Below are 23,429 nucleotides of genomic sequence, written 5' to 3'. Positions count from 1 at the left end.
CACGACCCACACACACATACCACACCGTGGGCTACCTGACTTCTACCTGTCTGTCTGAGAGCACTCTCCAAGAGCTATTTTTCTAAAAATCTCTTATCAGTTAGTTGTTAGCCATACAGCTCGCCCCCTTTTCCAAGGCATTGACCCCAAATGAATGAAGACCATTTCAGCAGGTGCCAGAGCCAGCCCCTTCTGAATGCTGGAGCTCAGCAGGGATTTCCGTAGCAGCATAGCACTCTTCTTTTCCATCTGGGATTGTTTTCCACGTGCAGATGAGATGGAAACACCATCCCACCCCACCTCCAGCCACGTCCTAGGCAGTCCCTGAGTGATCTTTGCTCCTTCTCCCTAGCATATTCCCAGTCTTCGCCCCCTCATCTCCCATCCTCTGCACAGTGCATTCCTTGGAAGCAGGCTCACCAGAACACCGTCTCTGGCTCTCTCTTTTATTTGAGGCATGTACTTAGAATGGTGCTTCTGTTCCAAATGAATGAGTTGATTCATTCAGAAGTGCAGTTTCTGTTTTTGAATCAGTGGAGCTGTTTATGCTCATAGGGTCTATAAAACTGTTGTTTTAGTCCTGACACTGATGCTTATGAATAAAATTTAGATCTCATTCAGAAGAGCATTAGCTGTAGCTATTTGGCTGCTTGTTAAAGCTTTAATTTTTATTGAGACGACATTGCCAAGCAGTTCCTTCTGCATCTTGCAGCAACCAAGTACCTCAAAGTGGAGACTTGGGTAGGACCAGATTGCAGCATGTGTCCCCTGGACCCTCAGCTCCAACCGCTCTGTTGGCAACTGCTGGATGACAGTGGGAACCTCCCAGTTCCCTCAGTTGAGCAGGACGGTGGGAGCCAGGGCACTGTGCTCAGTGGAAGGCCTGCCAGACCTGTCAGGAGCTGGCACAGCACTGCTTGCTCATGCCGGGCTGGATGTTGGGTGTTCTGGTGCCAATTAGCTCTCCCATGTATTTATTGCACCTTTTCGCTCGAAGCAAGCTGTTAAATGTCAGAAATACTTTAGCATTTTAGCAGAAAGATAATTTTTTAATAGATTCCACCTACAAAAAGGAGCTGACTGGCAGAATATTAAACTCAGGGAGATTTATTTTTACTCCATGCCTCCAAACAGCTTGAGATAACCATTTCTGCATGGCTCCTGGCTGATTAATGCTGCTGTCTCTTGCTTGTCCTCCTCACTTGGTGCTGTGGCAGCTGTGGCCTCTCACATCCCATTAACCTTGTCTGCAGAAGGGACACCTGGCCAAGGCGAAGAATTAGCCCTTGTAATTAGGAATGTAAACATCCCACACTGCCTACTAACATCCACCCATCATTCCCCACCTGCTCCTGGTTCTTGTTAGGGCAGGATACCCCCCGATGGGCTTTTCCCATCATCCGCTTCTTACACACCAGCTTCCAGTCGTTTCTAGATGAGAGTCATATAAAGCCCAAATCAAACCCAAAGTAGCTTTGGTTCTTCAGGGATTAAGGGGAGTGTGTTTTGTCGCTGCTGGTTGTGCACTTGGAAAGGGGCACCGGCCAGTAGGGTTTGCTGGAACTGTGTGGTAAGTCTGTCCTCTCCCTTAGCAGGGCTGATGGATGCCCAGGACTCATGCTGGCACCAGCTGAGCAATTGTGTTCTTAGCGATGGTGATGTTTGTACCTGGGTGCTGTAGCTGGTGGCACAGCATCAGGTGGGCCCCAAGTGTTTCCACAGGAGCGCTGCCTGAGGTCGTGCAGGGATATCACCTGTGACCTCTGCCTGTGACCCCAGGTTTGATTTTGGGGCAAAGCTGTACCAATCTGTTCTCAGTGTCAGTAGTAACTCCTTGGTGCTGGTTGGAGCAATTGAGTTGTTACTCATAATACAGCAGGTTCTGAAAAATCAGGTAACTTTGTTTTTTGGTGATATAATGAACTGTTTTGAGTGATGTTAGATTTAATGGCTAAATCAATGTGTGTATTTAGTGTTAGGCTTTATTTTAGCACTAAGTGACATGAGATAAGCAGACTTAGAGGGTGTTAATTGGTTTGTGTTTAGCATTTACACTAATCAGAGTGTGCAGTGCTGCCCAGGGCTCTTCAGCACTAGCAATTCTGTTTATCCAAACCATGAATTGTTTACTCTATTGACTGGAGTGGCATTGGGCTGTTTTTTCGCTCACTTGGATGTTACACTGCAAGTGTGAATTAATGGAGAGCCCTGGCTGACCCTGAGTGGTGCCACACACGGTGTGTGTGGGAAAAGGTGGCTCAGCAAACCCTGACGAAACAGAACATGACCAGGTCCCTGCACAGGCAGTGTTGCTCCAGCATTATAAATAACAGAGTTTATTTTCCCTCCATGGCTGACGTGCGTCTCCATCTTCATTCCGAGCAGTGCAGGAGCGAAGAGGAGCCCACACTCCCTGTCCCAACCCTCTGCCTTTGACAATCAAGATGGAGCTCCCATCACCCCATTCCTGAACGGATCCACTGCTGGTGCCAGGGTGCAGTGAACCACACACGTGAGATGGGGTTTATGGGCTGAGATGCTGTGGCTGTGCTGCCCAGGGAAGGATCCTCCCAGGTCTGCTGGGCAGTGTGGATGTAGCCTGTGGATGTGCAAGAACACACCTCCACAGTTGTGGCTGGGCTGCCTGGCCTGGGCTCGCATCTGTCTCATACTGGTGGAGCAGATGTCTGGCCAGGAGCCCATCGGAGCGTCCCGGGCGCCAGGGACAGCACACCCCGGCCAGCCGGCAGCGCACGGCACGGCTGCCTTCAAAATGGCTTGGAAACAGCCTTGCCACTGCTCTGTTCCCATCACCTGGCTGGTTTTATTAGAGTTGGTTTTGGATCATTTAGTTTTTATTCAAACATTCACTTCCCAGCTGAGGTCTTGGAGAGCTCTAGCTCCCTGGACTGGTGATGAGCCCCTGGAAATGGAACTGCTTCCAGGATGTGCTGACAGCCCTTACTGCTGCTGGGAGCTGCCTCCTGAGCCATCCCTGGCCCTCCCCTCTGCAATCCCAGTGCTCGCTCTGCTCCTGAGCCCCTGGCTCTTGCGGGGACAGGTGTGAATCACCTGTGAGAACCAGTGCTATGGTTCCCCAGCAAGAATGTTCTGGGTAAGGGAGGTCAGACACACCACAGGCTGCTCCTGCTTCAGGCTGCTCTAAGCTGTGCTGTGAGGCACAGCAAGATGAATTCCCTTTTATTTTGCAAAGTGCTGTTTTATTGATTTCTGCCAACCAACCCCCAGCTGGGTTGCGGTGCCCCTACAGTGCCCGGGGGTACTGGGGGAACCTGGAGTCACGTTGTGCGGAGCCGCAGCAGTGTCGTGACAGTTCCTGGGGTGGACACTAAATCACTGTGTGAGGGTGAGCAGAGGGATGTCACTGGGGCTCGGGGAGGAAGCTCTCTTGTACCGTTTGCACTGACTGTGTGATCTGAGTCAGAATGAGAATCATAAATCTTGATTATTCTCTGTCTCAGCTGATTTGAACCAAATGCCTTGGATGGGGATATAGTTCACATCTCGCTGAAAACTGCAAAAAACCTGATTAAATGTACAAACTGATATCAATAGCACTCTATCTGTGTTAATGCCCAAACTGTCAGCACTTGGGGAGAGGATCCCATGTGGATGGGCTCTGACCCAACCCAGAGCAGCTTCCTGGGGCCTTTCAGAGCAGCTTTCTCCCTGCTACCATTTATTTTGGTACTTTGTTCCTGCAATGCTAGCTGTTATTATGATGCTGTCAATTACAGATGGCATCTCTGATTCTGATTGCACTTTGCTTACAATTAAGCATCCTATAGAAAAATGGAAATGCTGGGTCATTAACATAGTGTGATAATAAGGTAAACCATTCAATTATGGAGGAAAAAACACTTTGAATAATAAGGATATTGTATGCCTAAAAGACATACAGATGCCAATGTATTACCATTTTTGCATACATAATAAATGAACTTAAACCCTGAAATAATTGACAGAAGCAAATAATTAATAGCTGTGCCCTCAGCAGCTGCCTGGCTGGCATTGCTCCCTCCAGGGGCAGAGGAGCAGCTCCAGGAAGGGAATGGAGGAGTCTCAGATCTGCGTGGTCCTTGTGGTCACTGTGGGATGTGCCTTGGTTACCACAGAACTTGTCTGATGCTGGAACTGAGGTGGTTGCCACTTGCATGGGGAGGAGGCTGGCATGGCATGGTGGTGTGTATTGCTGCCTGGAATGGCAAGTGGAGGGCCAGGCTCTGCTCTCTGCTCAGGGTGTCTGCTGGGCTCCAGGGGCTTGATGCAAACTCTGGCCCGCTGTAGGTAAAACAGTGGGGTAATGTGCTTTGGACAGCTGCGAGGTTTAATGCAGTTGGGAAGATCTTGCCACCCAGTGTCTATGTGGAGGGATTTGGGACTGGCCTTGCTCCAGCATCTGCTGTCCCCTGAGAGCCTGTCACCTCCCCACCTGCCCCCTTCACCTGCTCAGCCTGCAGCACTGGTGGCCTGCATGGACCAGTCTTGTTTACAACTAGAAAGGGAACGTGCAGGTGGGAAGGTGCAGAGAGTCATGCTTCTGGCCACTAGCTTTGACTAGCCAGGGGCTCCTGTGACAGCCTTGATGGTGGTTTTGTGTCCAGCCTTTCCATGCCAGTGGGGTGGGAGCCCCTCTCCCATCCCCGTCTGCCAGAAGCGCTGGAGCTCTGCACGGGATGTGTTTTCAGCCTGTTCGGCAGTATCGCTCCTCTATAACAATTGTCAGCCTTTTAGCTGTTGATGGCTCACCTATTACTCTGGCACTGTGTTAGAATAACATCCAGATACATCTGAAGAGTGGAATTTATTTACTGTTTTCCCTGAAAAGCTTTTAGCATGATACAGCCACGGTGCTTTCACTTAGGCAGCCGTTATTGTGAGAGTGTTTTTCCTGGTATAAGTAAATTTTCCAGAAGATGAAAAAGGACTCCTCATGATGTGTAGCTCCAAACCACTACATTTTAATATTCTATTTTCATGGCCTTCCCTCCCAGGAAAGGCACATCTTTGGGAAACTGGAGTAGGTTTGAAATGCCCAGATGAGCCTGATCCGTGTTTAACATCAGATGCATGGTGTGCACACAGCTCTCCTGCTCACCTGTAGCTTTCCCAAATCCAGCTGACTGTTCCAGGAAGCACAGCCTGCAATACTGTGGGCTGTGTTGTTGACAGTCTTTGAAACTTCCACGGGCATCAGTTAGCAACCAGCAAGGCCAAGCTGGACGGGAGCTCTCCTGCACGGGTGTCCATGCGGGTTCCTGCCACTGTGCTTGGGGTAGGAGGACACAGCTGGCGATGAGGGGCTCATCATGCTGTGTACTGGCAGAGTTTCCAGATCAGAAATCCCAAGGGAGTGGGAGGTGAAGGTCTGCAATGACTGCTGCCAACAAGGTGCACTGGACTGCACGTTTCAGAGAGGATTTCTGTCCTGCGAGCAGAGATGGCACGTGCGTGGGCATTTCATGTAACGCAGGCCCATTGTAGCTGCAGGGGCCTGGGGACTGGCACAGGGAAGGCAAAAAATAGTGGAAAGTGAGTGAGCTGTCACTGAAGGGACTTGAACCCCTGTGTTGAAGGGAAAGCTGGACTGGGAGCAGACTACCTTGACTTGAACATCCTCAGTGAGAGGAGGCAGGACACCACTGCCTGCCCGTAAGTCCTCGTTCCAGCGCTGTGCAAGAAGCTCAGACTAGGGCTGCTTTGCTATAACTGTGACAAATATAGTAATTAAATCTGGTAGATGACACTAAGAGATTCCCTGTGAATAGGATTGTAGTGCTTCTGTAGAGAACGGTAGTGAGGCTTAGTCAAAACAATTTTGACAGCACAGGGGTTAGAAATAGGCATTTTTCTGCCTTTTTTACAACCTGTTTCATGGCTGCATGCTGACCACCAATAAATCTTGCACTAAAATTGGAGAGATTGGGCCAAATTTATCCCTGGTCAAACAGTGTCACACTGAACATGCATCTCCATCCACAGAGCCAAGCAAAGCTGAGTGGTGCTGAGGACTGTTTGTGACACCCAGGGCCGTGTGTGCTGGCACAGATATGCTGAGTGCTCCCAGCCATGCCAGGAGCTCCTCAAGTGCAGGAGCCAACACACCCCTGTGCATCCCACAGCTGCTGACGAGGAGGGCAGTGGAACCCCACAGCACTAACCTGAGCCTGTCCAATTTGTATGAGAGCCATGCAGTCAGATAGGCAAAGGATTTTGGCACAAGGCAACAGCCATGTCCCAGAGGAGATCCACTTGGGGAAAGAACAGAAGAAAGCAAGATTTAGCATTTAGATCATAATTTCAGATTGCATTGTGTGAGCATCAACAGTCTATACTCATGAGAGCCTTGGGGAACACAATGCTGCAACAGCTCTCCCAGCCAGCCTGATCAGTGAGGGTTGGTTTTAATTGCAGCTGAATGGATCTAACCTTGTGATGTCTGTTCACAAAGCATTGTTGGATTAATACAGGTTCCATAGTTGCTTCTGCTAAAAGACTTTAATGGATCAGCTTAGTTCTCTGTCCATGATTATAGCATCCCTACCCGCCTATCATGCCTGAGCCAGATGGTCCCAGTGAAATCAGAGCATGTTTATATTTCTGTCTGCTACTCAGCCACCTGCCCACTGATTTTGTTGCATAGTGGTAGGAGGAGAGGAGCCTTCCCGGGTGCAGTTTGCCCACCCCTTTCCCTAGCCCCAGTGTCTGCCCCACCTCCTAAAAGACCCTGGAGGAGCCATGGAAGGACCTTCCCTCCAGGGTGCCCAGGAGGCTCACCCAGCTGGCCGGGAGGGCAGACACCCTCCTGGGCAGCAGCATGGCATCAGCTCCTGGCATGGAGTCAGCTGCTTCCCAGGGCACTGGGGGATGTTTCCAGTTCTGTCAGTGATGAGAGCCATTAAGAAGGTACAAGTACTAAAGAGATCCTGAGCGATGCCTATAAAACCTTTGAATCCCTGACAGAATCAATAGCAGGTTCTCAGGAGTAACTTCTTATCCAGGCCAACTTAAGCACATGCCAATGAGCCGTTAAAGATTTTGCATTTTGTGGAGACACAGAAGCCCTTTCATTGTGATTTTTGGACTGTAGACTAGGTGAGATGATGAAAAATCACATTAGAAATAGGCTGTGCCCCAAAGGCATTTTCCTCAGTGTCTGGGAGAGTGGCTTGAATGATGCTTGTGGGTGGAATCATCCCTCCAGGCACGTGCCCTGCACCCCTGGGCTGGGGAACCGAATCCTTTGGGGATTGCCACAGTGAGCAGCACTGACTCCTGGCCGTGTCTGCCAGGACAGCAGAGGAGGAGGAGAGGGAAGAAGGAAGCAGGGGAGCTGTGCCCCATGAAATGGAGGACCTGGGGCTGGCACGTGGGATACAGCCAAGCTGCTGCAGTGCCCTGAACCATCCCACCACCCCAGGAGGAGGAGCCGTGGGTGGCCTGGGCAGGTAGACGCCCACTGGGGTGCTTGCAGCCTCCGGCCGGGCACTGCCCCCTGCGCACACTTGCCACCTCTTGAGTACCTTTGCTATCGACACCATTTCCAATTTGGCATCTCGGTTGCCATGGCAACTCAGCCCTACCATTCTCTGATCCGATCAGCTCACAGTTAGTCAACACCCGTTAGCACCTGCGTTGGTATGGCAACCCAGGGCCGTGCTCCATCCCGGCCGATGTTGTGGATGGAGAGATGGCTCCAGGCGGCCCCCGGCAGCAATGGGGGCATGACTGGTCCTGCTGAGGGGCACTGAGACACTCCCAAGCCCTGACTGCTTCTTATTGCCTGGCTGCAGTGGGATCTGTGGCTGCCCCCACTCTGGCTGTAGCGTCCTGGGTTCCCACATCCTGCACGGCCTGGGAGACACTGGGGAGAAGCTCAGCAGGGATGTGGCTGGCATGGGGCAAGGAACTGTCCTTGCAATCTCAAACTGCCCCTCGTGAGCATGTTCTGCATGGACACCAAATGGCCTGGGGAACTCTGGGAAGGGGGGAAGCTCCTTGTCTTGGAGACAAGGGGAAACCAATGGTATAGGCAGCCATCGCTTGAGGATTCTGAGTCCTGAAAAAGCAGAGCTCAAGTCACAGAGAAGGATGGTTCACTCCTTCTCCCAGCCACCAGATTCCTAACCATTAAACTCTTCCAGTGAGTCTCCTGTGGACAATTTGTGTTCCTTTGGCCCCAGTCTGAACTGGCACCCGCTTTTCTGAAAGTGCTTTACAATTTGCGTTTAATGGTTTTTAACAGACATGTGCGAGCCGTTTGAATTAGAGCAGTGTGAATCTATTAGGCAGCGACAGATGCAAGTTTTGTGTCTCTTATTAGAAGGGATTGGCTTCTGAGGTTTAGTGATGTGCAAAGGATTGGACTTTGGAGAGATTAAAATTATTTTCAGCGTTAAGCACAATATTTCTGAGCTAATGCACTCACTCTTGAATATAGATTCACAGACCGAAAAGATTATAAAACATTAAACCTATGTAAATTCAGCTGTAAATTTATGTTTGAACAAATTCAACAAGAGATTTGACTCGGGGGCTTACAGCAAATGGGTTCTGCTTTTAATGCATTCTGCAGGCTCAGTTGCAATGCCGCTCTCCCCTTGAAAGTCCCACGCCTGTTGAATTATTGGCAGGTCACAGCTGACAGCTCAAGCAATTATACCAGAATGTGTTAATAATAAAAAGGAAAAGGACTTCATGTTTGTCTTTTCAGAAGACAAAAGCAGATGTTTATTCCACTATGAGGAAGCTCTGTGGGCAGGTGACACTTGCAGTACCTGGCCATCACCTCTTTCCATGGCAGTCCTGCAAATCCATGTCCTCCTCTGCGGTTCCCCAAGCCCCTTAGCTATGAACTTTTTCTCTTGTTGAAAACATGAAAATACAGTTAACAAAGACTCCTTTTGAGTGGGATTGCAGGAAACCTGCAACGTCGTGAACAAGCTGCCTACACAGAGATAAATGACAGCTGTGACTGAAGGAATAAACAAGATAATCTGGATTTAAATAAACCACAAGGGGATTTTGGCAACATGCAAATTCACAAATTTATAAAATGTATCCTTTGAAAATAGAGAGCTCGTCTGAAGCCAGCAGTTAAGAACAATTACTACAGCACATTTTCCCAATGAGAGCTTAGAGCTGGCCTCTGCCTCAAGCTAAGGCACGTGGGAGCCAGGGGTCCTGCCAGCTGCCCGCAGTGGCTGGGGCCCTTCCATGCACAGAGCAGAAACATGAAGGAGTGGTGGCAGCAAGTCCCCGTGCAGCCTGGGGGCCTGGGGGTGCACAGAGGAGCCTGGCCCTCCTCAGCCTCTGGGCACAGCACTGGGGAATGAACAGGGAAGGAGAGAAACATCAAAAGCCCAAGCAAGCACCCAGTAATACATATTGGATCAATCTGCTTGGAGGACCAGGTAATTCCTGGACCCAAGTCCCACGTGAGAGTTTCATTTTGGCATTGCACAGCTCAGCAATGCTGCACCAACAACACAAGGGGATGACGTGTGCCCCATGAGGCAGCAGAGGGCTTCATAGAATCATAGGATCAGCTGGGTTGGAAAAGACCTCTGAAATCACCAGGTCCAACCCTTGATCCAATACCACCGCGGTTACTAGACCAGGGCACTAAGTGCCACATCCATTCTCATCTTAAAAACCATGGCTTGTCCATGCCAGTGGCAGTGGAGCTCCTGCCAGGGGCTCGTTGTAATTGCTCCCCTTTTTCAGGTGGGCAGCAATAGAGATGGAGGAGCGACAGGTGGGGAGACAGCAGTGACAGGACCATGAGTAGACGTGTCCCATTCCAGCCCTTACTTCCTGGGCTGCTCTGCGGAGGCATGTCGGGTGTGGTCACAGCATGGCTGTGCCTCTTCACCAACCAGCCTGGCCTCAGAAGGGACAGAAACGCTGCAGGGAAAGCCCAAGTGTGTGCCAAAGGCTACGTGTCCCCTCCAGGAGCAAAGGCACAGCCCCATGCTGCAAACTACTCTGCAGCAGCCGCCGCAGGAGAGCGATGCAGCATCGCTCTGCCCGAGCACACGGATCTGGTTAGCATTCCATCGGCGCACATGCAATTAGGGCAGAGCACATGGCAGCAGCTCTCTGAAGGTTAACTGCTCTGAGGAGCATTCCTGCCGTGCCAGCGGCTGGGCTGCTCCAGCTTTAACACCCTTGTTATTCCCAGCAGCAGGAGCCGGCGGTGCCGTGTGCCGCTCTCTGGCAGCAGCTTTTGAGTGCTACAGGCTGTGTGCAGGGCCCCTGGCTCCGAGGCTGCAGGCTCAAGCCCCCCTCACCAGCACGGTGTAGCTAGGCACCTGCCCCAACAGGGCAGCAGCTGGGAAGGGACTCTGAAACATGGCAGAGTTTGGGGAAAAGCCTTTCTGCGTGTACATCCCAGAGCCAGAGTTGTTCCAGGCTCCGCAGGGCTGAGGTGTCTCGAGGACTCACTGCAGCTCCCAGCTTTATCCTCAAAACTGTACAGCAAAAGCTGAATCTGCTTTCCCTCCTCTTTTCCTTGATCTCTGCTTCCCCGCTGTCTCTCCTCAGCACCAACCCGTCCATCCATTTGTCTTTATTGTGCACAGAGTTAAACATGGTCTTTAAATGTGGCAACACTTCCAGATTATTAGCTCTGCAATTTCTTGGCTCATGTTTATTGTGATGACATCATCTGAAGGGGCCATTGTAATTAATAGTTTGTTCATGCCTCTTTTATAAACCCCCAGTGTGTTGTTTATACGAACCAAACCAAACACCCTGGGGTGACTGGTGCTGCTGTGGGGAACGGACACCCCGTGCTCATGAACAGACACCCTGTGATCATGGCCCTGGTCCTTTCTGGAGGTGAGTCACTCCCCATCCTCCACTGCCAGCCAATAGCCCGGGCTACGAGAATGGGCACGGAGCGATGCTGCCAGTGGCAGCCCCTGGCGGCCAACAGCCCTCCTCCTGCTCAGCCCCCATCTCTCCTCCCTCCTGTCACTGCTCTGTCCCAAGAATGAGACATAATTTCTACCCCATCTGTCAGAGGCTTGTGGTGAGCAGCAGGGAGCACCTCTGCTCCTGTTGTCCTCCGGGCAAGCGCTGCTGCCCACGTGCTCAGCCTCCTGGCCTCATTTTCTGTTCACTTTCCTCACACCAGTCCCTCACACCACCTCGTGCTTGGCCAAGGGCACCCTGTGGGCACCCGAGGGCTCATCTCTGATTGTACCGTGGGCTTGCTGTGATGTGCGTAGCCATAAAAGCTGCTTCCTTCCCACAGGGCTGTTAAATCCAGGTGCTGGATCCCCCCACAGAAGCTGGTGTGTAATTCTGCAAATGCTCACATACCTCTTAATTTGTTCAGGCTTTTCTTAAAGGAAAAAATACCTCAAGATGTATCGTTCTGACTAATCCTTGTTCCCTGCATGTCACTGCTACTCAAGTGGCTGATGCGAGGCAGGGATGAAGCACAAGAGTGCTCTGGGCAGAGGAGAGGACTGCAGGCACCTTGCCATCAGGAAGGCAGCTCCAGTGGGGCCTGATGCCAGAGGGATGGGCTTCCTGGAGAGCCTGGCCACCAGCATGCTGTCTCTGAGACAGGGAGCTGGAGCCCTGCAGCCCTGCGTCCCCACAGGCCCCATTGCTGGGACTCAGATAGAGACTGTTCAGTTGGAAAGGTTCTGCAGCAGGAGAGGGGCAGCCACAGGAACTACTGGTCTCTTCACCCAAAATGCTGAGGGCACTGGAAGCCCTGTGGCAGCCCTTCGCCTCCCCCAGCAGCACCTCAGCAGAACAAGCCTGGCACGACCACAAATTATGGGGGAGGTTAAAGCCATCCGATGCCTTTAGCAGCCACAAATACGAGGTTACACTGACAGGCACATCTAGCTGGGCTGTGCCTGTCAGCTGCTTCTGCTCCAGGCTTCAGCCATGTGATTTCTGAAATGGGTCTTCCTGACGCCCAGCAGTTTGACGTCAGCATCGCTGTGGTTGCTGCTGCCCCAGGTGCTCTCACAGAGCCATTTCCAGCCTATTCACATTGTTTCCTCACCATATGTTTGTACTAAAAAATAGTTGCAATATGAAGGAATAATCCTGCAAGATCTGGGCATGGCCAGCCTGCATGTGCCACAGGAGACCTGCCTGGTGCTGCGAGCGCTTCCCAGGAGCGCTTCCTCGGCACCGTGGCAGGGCTGGGGCTGCCCACAGCTGGGGCCACGGCACAGGTGGGCATGGGCAGTGAGCAGGGGCCCGGCTGGTGACACAGCCACCAGCCCCTCCAGCCCCAGGCAGCACAGGAGGTGTGAACAAGGCAGTGGCGCTCTTGCAAGGGACATCACTAAGTACCCTCTGGCTCACTATGATAATCCTTAACTGGGGGCACTGGGACAAGCATTTACCTCTTCATTTTCTTAGCCATAACTGCTATTTCACTGCAGTTTCATTTCACAACATGGTAATATGCTATCCAGGAAAATCTTGCTACATGCTAATTTATCCAGTAGGCAAATTCCTTTTGGCTAATAAAAGGGCTTGCACGGGAAGCTCAAAACCCAGCAGCAATTAATTATTGACAGAGCATGTGAATTAGAGATAAAAGAAAAGTCATTCTTTCTCACACACAAGATAGTAAATAAATTTAATTATTGTACTAGAAGCAAGGGATCTTATTCTGTATTAAGTTTTATTAGCTGAGACATTTAAAAGCATGTCATCATAACAAAAAGGTCCTGTGTAATCCGAACTGCGCTGCTCTGTACAGCAGCTCTGGAATGAATAGGCTTAATTGAGCAAATGGGAGCAGATGGCTTCTGAACAGGCAGGTATTGTGCAGGTTTAGTGTCAATTAGCTTTGGTCTACGTATGCCTATGGCAAATTGCCTGTATAATGTGTCACCAAGGCTGACTTAACATTTCAGGTGCCCACCATGGCCAGGGGCTGAGAAGAAACAAAGCCAGAAGTGTTTGGGTCTGTGGGACCTATGGGAGTGACAGCATCCCTCCTCCTGAACATCCTGCCAACACTTGCACAGGGCAGGAGGGACGCTGGGATGCCCACCCCTGCCTGGCCCCTCACTAACCCCCTCCTCTGTTTCTGCACAGGAATGTGATGCCCAAGACGCTGGATGGCCAGATCACCATGGAGAAGACCCCCAGCTACTTCGTGACCAATGAGGCCCCCAGGCGCATTCACTCCATGGCCAAGGACACGAAGCTGATCGTGGTGGTGCGGAACCCGGTCACCAGGGCCATCTCGGACTACACGCAGACCCTCTCCAAGAAGCCGGAGATCCCCACCTTCGAGGTGCTGGCCTTCAAGAACCGGACTCTGGGGCTGATTGACGCCTCTTGGAGTGCAATCCGCATCGGGATTTATGCCCTGCACTTGGAGAACTGGCTCCAGTACTTCCCCCTCTCCCAGATCCTTTTTGTCAGTGGTGAGAGGCTCATCACTGACCCAGCAGGGGAAATGGCCAAAGTCCAGGACTTCCTAGGCCTCAAAAGGATTGTGACAGAGAAGCATTTTTATTTTAATAAAACCAAGGGGTTTCCCTGTCTAAAGAAGCCAGAGGACAGCAGTGCTCCCCGGTGCTTGGGCAAGTCCAAGGGTAGAACTCACCCCAAAATAGACCCAGATGTCATCCACAGACTGCGGAAATTTTACAAACCCTTCAATGTCATGTTTTACCAAATGACGGGCCAAGATTTCCAGTGGGAGCAGGAAGAAAGTGATAAGTAGAAACACAAGGTCAGGAAAAAACCTTTTTTTTTTTTTTTTTGAGATGGGAGTCATCATTTGAGACTCAAAACTCACTCGGGGCCAGAGGCTCAACCCTGTGCATTCCAGGTTCTTGTGCTGTCTGGGCTGCAGCCAAAGTTGCTCAGCGTGTCCACTCCTGAAACTGCAGTGGCTTGTCACCTCGGGCTGCTCTCGGGCTCTCCCCACCACGACAGTGGGGGTCAAGGGTGGGTGGGAGGAGGAGGAGGCAGAGGGAGCAGGGCTCCTTGGGGTGATGGGGTACTTTGTGTTGACATTTCACTGCTGGTGTCCCCCTTGCCGCCAGGCAGGCAGGACCAGGCTTCCTGCCACAGTGAACTGGGTGGGAGGGCAGCTCCCAAAACCCAGCACTGGGACAAACCCATATATTTGATTTCTCCTGCCCTGGATTTTAGTTTTTCCCAAACAACGGCATCAAGTCTGGTAAATTCACACCGTGTGCACTCATATGCACACTGCTCTTAGTGTGTGGAAGGAATGAAGCCAGTTATGCTGCAATGGAACTATGTACAGGAACTTCATTTGCACCACATGTTTCAATTACTTGTTGCACTAAAACTAGAATTTACCAAGTGCCACAAACACCTGGGCCCAGTTCTCCTCCGACTGGTACATCTCCACTGTTGGAAGAGAGTTGTTCCTGCTTTGCTGGGATGCTCAGTGAGGTCAGAACTGGGATCCCCCCAGACTCTCACCCTCCTAGAAGCTGAAAGAACATTCCCCGGGTTTCCAGGAGCAAGCCAGGCTCCCAGTGCCCGGCCAAGGCACAGCGTGAAGCCACACCTTGTCTGTGCAGCACCTCCTGGTGAGGCCATGCCGTGCCCTGCTCACGGTTCAGAGCCGGGCGTTCCCGGGGGTGGCTGCAGGGCAGAGGTCTGAGGACAGCCCCAGCACAGGGTCTGACCATTGGGACCCCTGGCACTGCTGTTCATTTGCACCTTGAAAATGCAATCCCTGCTGCTTGCTGTGGACAGCTGGGGTTGCAGAACAGGGAAGCAGCCTTCATCATACTTCAGAATTACAAAACAGCAATTAATTCCCAGGGCAAGCACTGCTCAGCACACAAAACCTGTGCTTTCTAGTGGAAACGGCCAAGTCAACTAAATTTGCAAATCCTGGTAGAAATTGTCGACTAAACCTATATCCCAGCTGGATCCTCCCAACGCCATGGGAGCTGCTTGCTGGGCCCAGCAGAGAGCAGGAGCAGTGCTTCAACACAGCTGCAGGGTTCCACCTCCATCGCTGAGGAAAATGAGAGAGAGAACAGGCAGAGGGAGAACAATGGGGAAGAAACACAGAGCTGCTGAAACGGTCCCTCACCCGCTTGGATACTGCCGGCTGCTCCCTTTGCTCTGATGAGGGCTACAGATGCCTCCAGGGTGGGATGTAATGACATGCAAGCTCCGTGCTGTTGGACAGCAGGTCCCTGGCAGCATGGAGAGCGGGATTGCTGCAGGAGAACCAGGACTCAGCTCTGATTAATGTAGAACTCCCTACGGCTCCAGCTAACCAGATGAAATCAGCGTTGCACTGGGTGACAAGCTGAACCTACTTGGGGTTCCAGGGCCTGTCGTGTGGTTCATTACACCGTGAAGTGGTGCCTTGTATTGGATGATAAAAGCTGAAGCCATTCAGACAATTTACTGCACGGGCCATGCTGGAGGGGCACCACAAGGTCCCTGCTGATGTCACGTCAGTTCCCATCAGCCTGGTCAGATTTAAAATCAGCTCCTGACATAGCACAGTTTTCAGAAAACCACAAACTTCCAAATTATTACAGGAAAATTAGAAGTATGTAATAGGAATAATTTTACAGTGCTTCACATATTATTAAAATGTCAGAACAGGTCCTGAACTAAACCTGTTGTTGCATAATTTGGATTTGGTGCAAGATACTTATTGGAAGATGAGGAGCTCCAGGCCCAATGTTCCTGTCACCAGAGGGATATCCAGGAATCTCTGCCTGTGTCCAGCATGCTGCAGTCCTGGCACAGTGTTGGGCTGGCCCTGGCGGACAGTGGAGGTGGTGGACTGGTGGCCCTGGCTGCCCATCAGAGGGGCTCAGCCCCAGGGGACGATGGTTCTTGGGTGGGCCGGGGAGACGCTGTGCCCACTGCGCCTCTCCCGCCTGCCACCCCACATCCACTCCTATTATTTCTGCCATATATTCAGAGGTTTATTTTTTATACCAGATGTCATCTCCAGCTTGGCAGGAGCTGATGTGTGCCCAGTGGGAGAGGAGACCCCGCTCCCCTGCCCTGAGCGGCTGCCCCATGGACACCAACCACTTCAGCATGGTGGGATAGGACTCCCCTGCCCCCAACCCTTTCCTGAGGTACACACCAGGCACTCTGGGGTGGGCTGGGGGCACAGGGACTGGGGGAGGTTATTCTGTTTTGTTCTTCTGAAATGCACGCCATGGCTGCTGCACTGTCACCAGGGCTGGAGGGAGAATTATTTTCTATATGGCTGGAGAGTGGTGTGCCAAACGAGAGTCAGGTTAGTAACACCTTTTTTTTTAAACTATTCAAATGTCAGCATTAGAATACACAGGAAATTGAATTTTGTATTTGGTTTCAATTAGCAAAGCATAAATTATATTTAATTTTATATACAGACTGGGCGATTGATTGTTCTGGAAAAGCTGGTACTTTCTGGTTCAGAGACTGAAAATGGAGAGTTGATCTGTTCTGAACCCAACCTGCTGTGCTGTCGCCTCCTCCCAAATGCGTCTCTGTCGGTCGGTGTCTCTGTACCTGAACGACATGACCGTCTGGAACTGAACCCTGGAACCCACAGCACTAGACAATAAATCGTTGTAGCAGCTGCATTTCTCGACTCCGTTTCTCTTGGACCCCCTCAGCAGCACCAACACCCCATGAGTGGGAGCCGCGACAGGACAGCCCTGGCCATGATCTGCCACCTGCCAGCCCAGCTGGCTGCCCCTTCCTGCCCCATGGGCCACAGCTCCACCACTGCCAAAAGGGCCATACTGCAGCCAGGACCAGGAGGAGGACCAGGACCACCTTGGCCAGCCCGTGTGTCCTGCAGTGAGGTTTGTCCCTGCAGTGGGGGACAGCTTTCCTCACTGACTTTGCAGCTTGGGGTGCACCTCCCAAGGTCACAAAGAACAAATCCCCAAGCAATGCCTGGGAAGTTTCAGTTGCTGATTAAGGATAAGTCAGTGGATAATAAAAGGAGAGAGAGGGCTGGCTGCCAGGCAAAGAAATTAGGAGGAAATTTTTTTAATCTTATTTTGTGTGCACAATTTCCTGCTCATTTGAAAAAGGTTATTTCGCAGCAGAGCCCTATTGTGTCATCTGATAAAAACCACGGAAAAACTTTTATCAACAAGATTAGGAAGTAGTGAACTATAAAATTGCTAATTATTTTCTGGTAAATTTACTTTTAAATAACTTTAGACACCAATTACAGGCACCATTAAGCACCATTAACACTGGGTATATTTACCAAACAGGGATGGAATACTTATTCAAATCAAGATCGTTTTGGTGTAGACTTTGCTGTTTGGAAAGCAGCCCCTTCTCACCAGATGTTTAAAAAGCCATCGGAAGATCAATTACACCTCAGGGTCCTAATCTTTGAGTTGTGGTGTGGTATAATTCGGCCCTTGAAGGATACACCTGTGAGCAGGGACTAGTGTCCTGAGGAGGTGCCCCGGCAGCATCCGCGCCTTAACGTGGCACTGAGGCCAGTGTACTCCTCTCCCCCAAGCCCCGAGAAACGAGTTCCATATTCAGCTGATCCAGCTGTCTCTTGCAACGCCTCAGTCTCTGCTCCGAGCAGGATTCTACCCCCCTTGGCCCACCCTGTCAGAGGGCAGCGAGCGCAGCTCTCGTGGCAGCCGCTGCCCTGTATCTCTGCAATGCTGTAGCTGGGAGCCTCCCGCTGCCTCCTGGGATTTGCTCTTCAAAGTGTTCACCAGTTCCCCATGCCCTCGGGAGCGTGTCCAGCCAGTGCAGTGCCGCAGGCTGCCCCAGTGCTGCATCTTGGCTCCCGGGAGCAGGCGCCGGGTGCTCTGCACTGCGATGAACACCAGCACACACCTCCTAATTGGAGGTTGCCAAGCGGCTGTCAGAGAGCTGGCTGCAAAGCTGCTACCTGCTCCCACTTTTCCTGCTGTCATCTTTGACATCCTCATTATTTATTAACTGCCCTGTACCCAACAGGCTGCCACCAATGTGGAGATGCTCAGATTATGCAGGTTCGATATTCTGCCTGCCTCCAAGGTCACGTCCTCCAGGATGTCTTGCAAGCCAGATTGAAGAGGTACCAGCAAAGATGCAACATGTTCTGTATATGCCAATGCCAGGTTTCAAACAGAGCCCTTTGAATAAGGATGACTTACTACATGGCATCATAGAATCTTTGAATTGTTTAGGTTGGAATAGTCCTCTAAGACCGTTGAGTCCAACTACTCCCCTGGCACTGCCAAGGCCGCCACGTGTCCCCAGCTGCCACATCTACATGGCTTCTAAGTCCCTCCAGGGATGGTGACTTCATCACTGCACTGAGCAACCTGTACCAGGCTGGACAACCCTTTCCATGGAGAAATTATTTCCTAATATCCAGTCTAAACTGGGCCTGATTCCCTGGTTGTCTTGTACATGCTGTGTGTTGACACTCAAGACGATCTGCTCCATAAGCTTCCCTGACACCAAGGTCGGACTGACAGGCCTGTAGATCCCTGGAGGCATCCTGAGCTCTTCAGGACTGCCTCCCAAGGAACCCTGCCAGCCAGGCTCCTCAGCAGGTCAGTCTGCCCTCTGGCTGTCCAAGGAGGCAGTTCTACTGACCACTCTTACTCCTCCGAGAACCCAAATGCTATCATTTTGGGTTTGCTGTGCCCCAGATGGGCTCTGATCACATGGTGGTATCAGACCCTGCTGCTCACTGCTGTTCCCGTTCCTCTGTGCAGCAGCTCTGCATTCTGCACCTGCGTCAGCAAACACAGGACCCAGAGTGTCAGCCAAGAGCTCTGCCATCACCTCTCATACCCTGGGACCAGGAGGGCAGCAGTGTGGGGATCAGTCAGCTGGGCAGGTTGCAACACCACAGTGACCCGTTCCAGCTTTGTCAGCAGGAATAACCCTGCCCTCGGCCGCTGCCTCCCTGTGCACTGGTGCCCGTGACCTTGGGCCCTGCAGTGCCCTGTGCCAACAGCCTGTGACATCCTACTCAGTCCAGGCAGAAACAAATAAACAAACTGATGCTGTCACCTCCCAGCTTTCCTGGGACACCGTGCTTGGGGTTTTTTGGTTTTGCTGACCTCAGAAACTTTCCCTCTATGAGTCATTTGCTGGGAAATAAATCTGATTAGAAAATTCTTGATCCCTTTTAAGATGCTCTTCTGACTCCAGGTACAAGACTGGAAATGAGAAGAAATAGTTTGAGGGTCACATCACTACTACTTTATACCACTAACAGGGATGTTTTGAAATTTTTAGTTGTAACGCAAGGTCTGATACGAAATATCAGCACTTGCCCATATGCACCCTGTGGAAGGAGAGAGGCTGCCAGATTTACCTACATGTTAACAGGAATTTCTGCTCTCACTCCTGCTGCCCCATTGTCCCCACAGGGCCCAGAGGGAGGGTCACTGTGTGCGCAGTCTCCAACAAAATTGGAATTGAGGTAACTGGGATTATTACACCACCACATTTGTGACTAAAGTCATTATGTGCAGAGACAAACTGGTAGCTGAAGGACAGAATTAATATAGTAAGTAATCCTCTCCCTTTAGCAATATCTTTCTGCATGAAATAATGGTTTAATGTCTAACTTTTCCTGGCACACGCATTTCCTCATAACAAACACTTATATGAGATGCAGCTATTTATATTTCAAGGCAAAAACCATGGAGTGTAATGGACTCTACTCTGACTATCTGCCCATGAAGAAATTTCACTATATCATGGGAAACGAGGAAAAACATTTTATTTGGAGGCAATTTCTTTCTGTTTAAGCCATTCTTATCTTCTTGCCTCCTTCTCTGTCAGAAGAAAGGATATTTGCTGTCTCTGAGTCACCTCTCCTGCTTGTGGGGCATCTGTGCTACCCAGGACCCTCTGCCCAGCAGGGACCCTCTGGCAGCTCCTGAGCACCCCTCACAGCAGGGGAACAGCCCTCTCCAGTGGGTTTCCTACTGCCTCCAAAGCGGTGGGGGGGGTGTCAGCTCCAGCAGTGTGAGCCAGCCCAGGGGCAGCGAACTGTTCTCCATGACTGCACTGCCCGGCCCTGGCAGCCCTGGCTGCTCTGACCCTAGTGAGGAGCTCCCGGCTCCGCTGCACTCTTTACCTCCCACAAGGCTAAATCCAGAGAGCTGCACAGTGGGGAAACTTGCCTCCAGGGTGTTGCTGCCTGTACTCACCAAGGCAGATCCCACAAATATCCACACTGTGCACGAGCAATGACGTTTCCCTGGCAGTGACGCTGCTTAGTGAACTGATCCAGATGATGCAGGAAATGTCTGTGTAATGAAGGCAAACGGCACATCTGGCAATTTTCCACCCAACTGACAGAGATAAACAGTTATAAATATACCCTGTTAATAGTGTAAGCATCCTTCAAAGCTTGTTTGGAGAGGCTGCAGGGCCAGTGTGCAGCAAGGGCTGGTGCTGCAGCCAGGCACCTGAGCGGCAGGTCCAGCAGAGCCACAGGTAAAGCAGAGCCACCAGGTACGGCAGAGCCACCAGGCCTGCAGCCCTTGCTAGCAAAATCAAATGTGGCAGTGGCAGAGGGAGAGAGAAGGGTTTGGGAAGCCCTAAGTGCAGCTGGCAGCACTGCCAGGCAGTGGCATCGCCCTGCCAGGTGCTGGCTGAGCCGCACTCCCCCAGCCACAGTGCCAGCTTGGTCAGCAGGTGCTCCAGTGTTCCCACCCTAGGGACTGACATCTGTCCCCCTCCCCAGGGACCCTGTGCAGCAGCCAGCTGTTCTCAGCTGGGATTCAGCCCTAGTTCAATGAGGGGAAGAAAATGGCTGGGTTTTGCCTGGATCTAAGAAAGCTACTGCAGGAGAAGTTGCAATTAATGAAAGGAGTGAAGGATAAGCAAGTCACGGGGGTGGCATCACCTCTTGAAGGATTTTGTCTGAGAAGAATAAGCTGAGAGCAAATCTTCTGACAAATTCAGCTTTTGCCAGGGAATCATAACATTCACATGACATGTGAAGCCAGGACTGGATGCTGTGCCTGCATCGGAAACCTCTCCCTGTCCAGTGCTGTGGTGGAGGATGGAAAAGTGCTCCATTTCTTCAGTGTTCCCAATTCACCTGGGAGAAGTGTCTCATCACAGTTAATTCCTGCTAATTTAATCTAATTTCTCAACACTGTGGCTGGCTGCTCCTCCCCATCCCATGGTTTCAGAGGCTGGAGCGACTGGCCAGTGACAGGAGCTGCTCACAGCAGATGATCTCCTTGGAGCGGGGCGAATGATTTACCATGCTTTGCCCAAGCACTGATAGTTGTGGCTGCCCTGTGGGCTGACCTGTTTGTCCGGTAGACATTTACTGCCTAGCAAAGGTTTACTGCTCAGAATTTTTTTTTCTTAAAAGCCCACTGCAACCCTTCAGGCAACTGTGCCACTTCTTAGTCCCAAGCACTGGCACCAGCACGGCCCTGCCTGGCATGAGACCAGGCTGCGCAGACACTTCATTAGTGACTGTGCTAAGAGGCTGTGATTTGACCACTTTCCAGTTCTCACAATCTGCCAGAGTTCACAACAGAGGAGGGTCCTGCTGAGAGGGGCTTCACAGGTTCTGGAGAGCTGCAGCTCCCAAGCTGGAGAGCAGGCACAGCAGCAAGAACTCAGGCTTATCCCTGTGGTCTGGGGCCATCTCTGTGTCTCTGTAAGACAGAAAAATGGTTTAACTAACATTTTCTTTTAGCAGGAGTTAACAATAAAATTGTAAGCCTGATGTTTTCCTTCCAGATATGGCTACTTATATGGCAAAGTTGATTTGTAAGATTTACGGTATGAGAATTACTCTCAGAAAGTGAAAAACCAAACCCAAGCCAGTGCTCCCAGAGACATATGCTAGAAATCCTCTAATGTCTTGAGAACTATGAGTTTCAACCCCATTCTGTTGGGGAAAACGTCTTTCCATGTAACTCAAAGGGAGTGGCATATGCTACCAGCATGTCCATCTGTCTTGCTCTGTTCGCGGCAGCAGAGCTCTCAGAGCAGCCAGTCAGCCCTAGGTCCTGTCAAAACTGCAGCATTCACTATATTATTTTAAACACAGAAAACAAGAGCTCACAGCAATGTGAGCTGGAGCCCTGACCATGCACACATTGCTTGGGCACTCTCGAGGGTGCTGGGCACACAGCAACACTCCACAATGGAGAGGGAACTGTGGTGCCCCAAATTCTGCGACACAGGAGACTCTTCCTCCTGCGCCATGGAGTGAACCTGCACCTGGAGCACCTGCATGGAGCTGACCTGCTCCTTCAGGGGGGAGGTTACACATAGAGCCGCAGATTGCTGATGGCACTGGCCACATGGCTGCCAGTCCAGTGTGGTGCAGCCTGGTCAGAGATGGTGCTCACAGCCTGGCAGCCTGGCTAGGGGCCATTTACACCATGGGCTACAAATAAAATGCTGTTGCCACATTTCACCATTACCAGGCACACATCTGCTGCCAGAGCCTTCTCAGTGCCACCAAGGAATCCAGCTCTCTCCGTGGGCACAGCTGCTGGGACTCAGCCCACACAGCACCTACAGCTTCTCTGCTATTCACCATCTTGTTACGTATTTAATGAGTTCATGTAACTTTTTGTTAAGCAGTGAGTAAATGTTTTCCAGGGAAGCCAATTCCAGCACATCCTCCGTATGTAGGTTGGATGTTATGGAACAGTGGCTCTGTTGAATGCATTAGCATACAGCACTTCACTTACTCACCTAATCTGCATATTTTGCCCTGAGGACAAAGGAAGCCTTCAGGTGCTCGAAAGCTCAGGTAGCTGTGGCTTCAGCCCCGAGGCAGGTGGGCACAGACAGGTGTGGGGCAGAGTTCTGTGGCTGCCCCATAGCACGGATCTGCCGCTGGCCAAAGGGTCCCTGTCTGACCCTGTTCTCCAGCCAAACCACATTGGGACGTGCACAAGAGAGTGCTACCTCCTGCCAGAACTAGCATTCACCCCTTCCCTGACCTGTGCCCAGGGCAGGGCTGCCTGGGCAAGGGAACCATGCCAGCCCATGCCCCACTGCCCCAGACCCCCATGGCAAGGACAAGCACAGCTGTTCTGCAGCTCCCTCCTGGGCTGTACTCACAGAAGACACACACACGCTTCTGGGATCCAGGCATTTTTTCATCTTGGCACAGAATTCTTCCAGAGATGATTATTTGAAAGATGAGTCACCAAATACAATAGCAAAGACACATCCTTGACTTACTGGCAGAGAAGGGATGTGACCAGCATTAAGTCTCCATGCAATGTCTCCATCACACAGTGTCTGGCGTTTATTCTAAACAGCTCTCAGTCTTGAACAGAACTATTTTTTCACATCAGAAATCCAGCTACTTTCCCATAAGAAATGTTCCTTAATGAAAGGAAAACCAGAGTGTTCATGGATGTAAAAATCATTACAGCACATCTCTGTGTTCTCTGCAGCTGCTGCTTGTTACAGCC

The 23,429-nt window shown here is 51.2% G+C and overlaps 1 protein-coding gene and 2 long non-coding RNA genes across 8 annotated transcripts in view; 1 reads left to right on the top strand and 2 right to left on the bottom strand.

Moving 5' to 3' along the window:
* HS3ST4 (heparan sulfate-glucosamine 3-sulfotransferase 4) overlaps positions 1-16,610 on the top strand; it is a 55,730-nt gene extending 39,120 nt beyond the window's left edge. Inside the window, exon 2 of the mRNA XM_027735998.2 lies at positions 13,105-16,610. Coding sequence (XP_027591799.2) covers positions 13,105-13,741 — 637 coding nt within the window. The 3' untranslated portion in view covers positions 13,742-16,610. The remainder of the gene's footprint in view (positions 1-13,104) is intronic.
* LOC113995684 lies at positions 4,967-8,092 on the bottom strand. 2 transcript variants are annotated; one of them, XR_003543500.2, is made up of 4 exons: positions 7,378-8,092; positions 6,183-6,272; positions 5,624-5,730; positions 4,967-5,522 (listed from the first exon to the last, which is right to left on the bottom strand). It is a non-coding gene; the product is annotated as an uncharacterized LOC113995684 (long non-coding RNA). The 2 variants fall into 2 exon arrangements; XR_005563913.1 differs by having other exon boundaries at positions 6,183-8,092.
* The window catches only part of LOC113995683, a 150,657-nt gene continuing 139,851 nt past the window's right edge, over positions 12,624-23,429 (bottom strand). For all 5 annotated transcript variants that reach the window (XR_005563911.1, XR_005563910.1, XR_005563908.1 and 2 more), the window contains one exon: positions 12,624-21,644. This is a non-coding gene — a long non-coding RNA (uncharacterized LOC113995683). The remainder of the gene's footprint in view (positions 21,645-23,429) is intronic.

Source organism: Pipra filicauda, unplaced genomic scaffold (assembly GCF_003945595.2).
Source record: "Pipra filicauda isolate LSUMZ 115617 unplaced genomic scaffold, ASM394559v2 scaffold266_size1643727_pilon, whole genome shotgun sequence".
Lineage (NCBI taxonomy): Eukaryota > Metazoa > Chordata > Aves > Passeriformes > Pipridae > Pipra > Pipra filicauda.
Note: the sequence above shows the minus strand (reverse complement) of the source record. Positions and strands in the feature narration are given on the sequence as shown.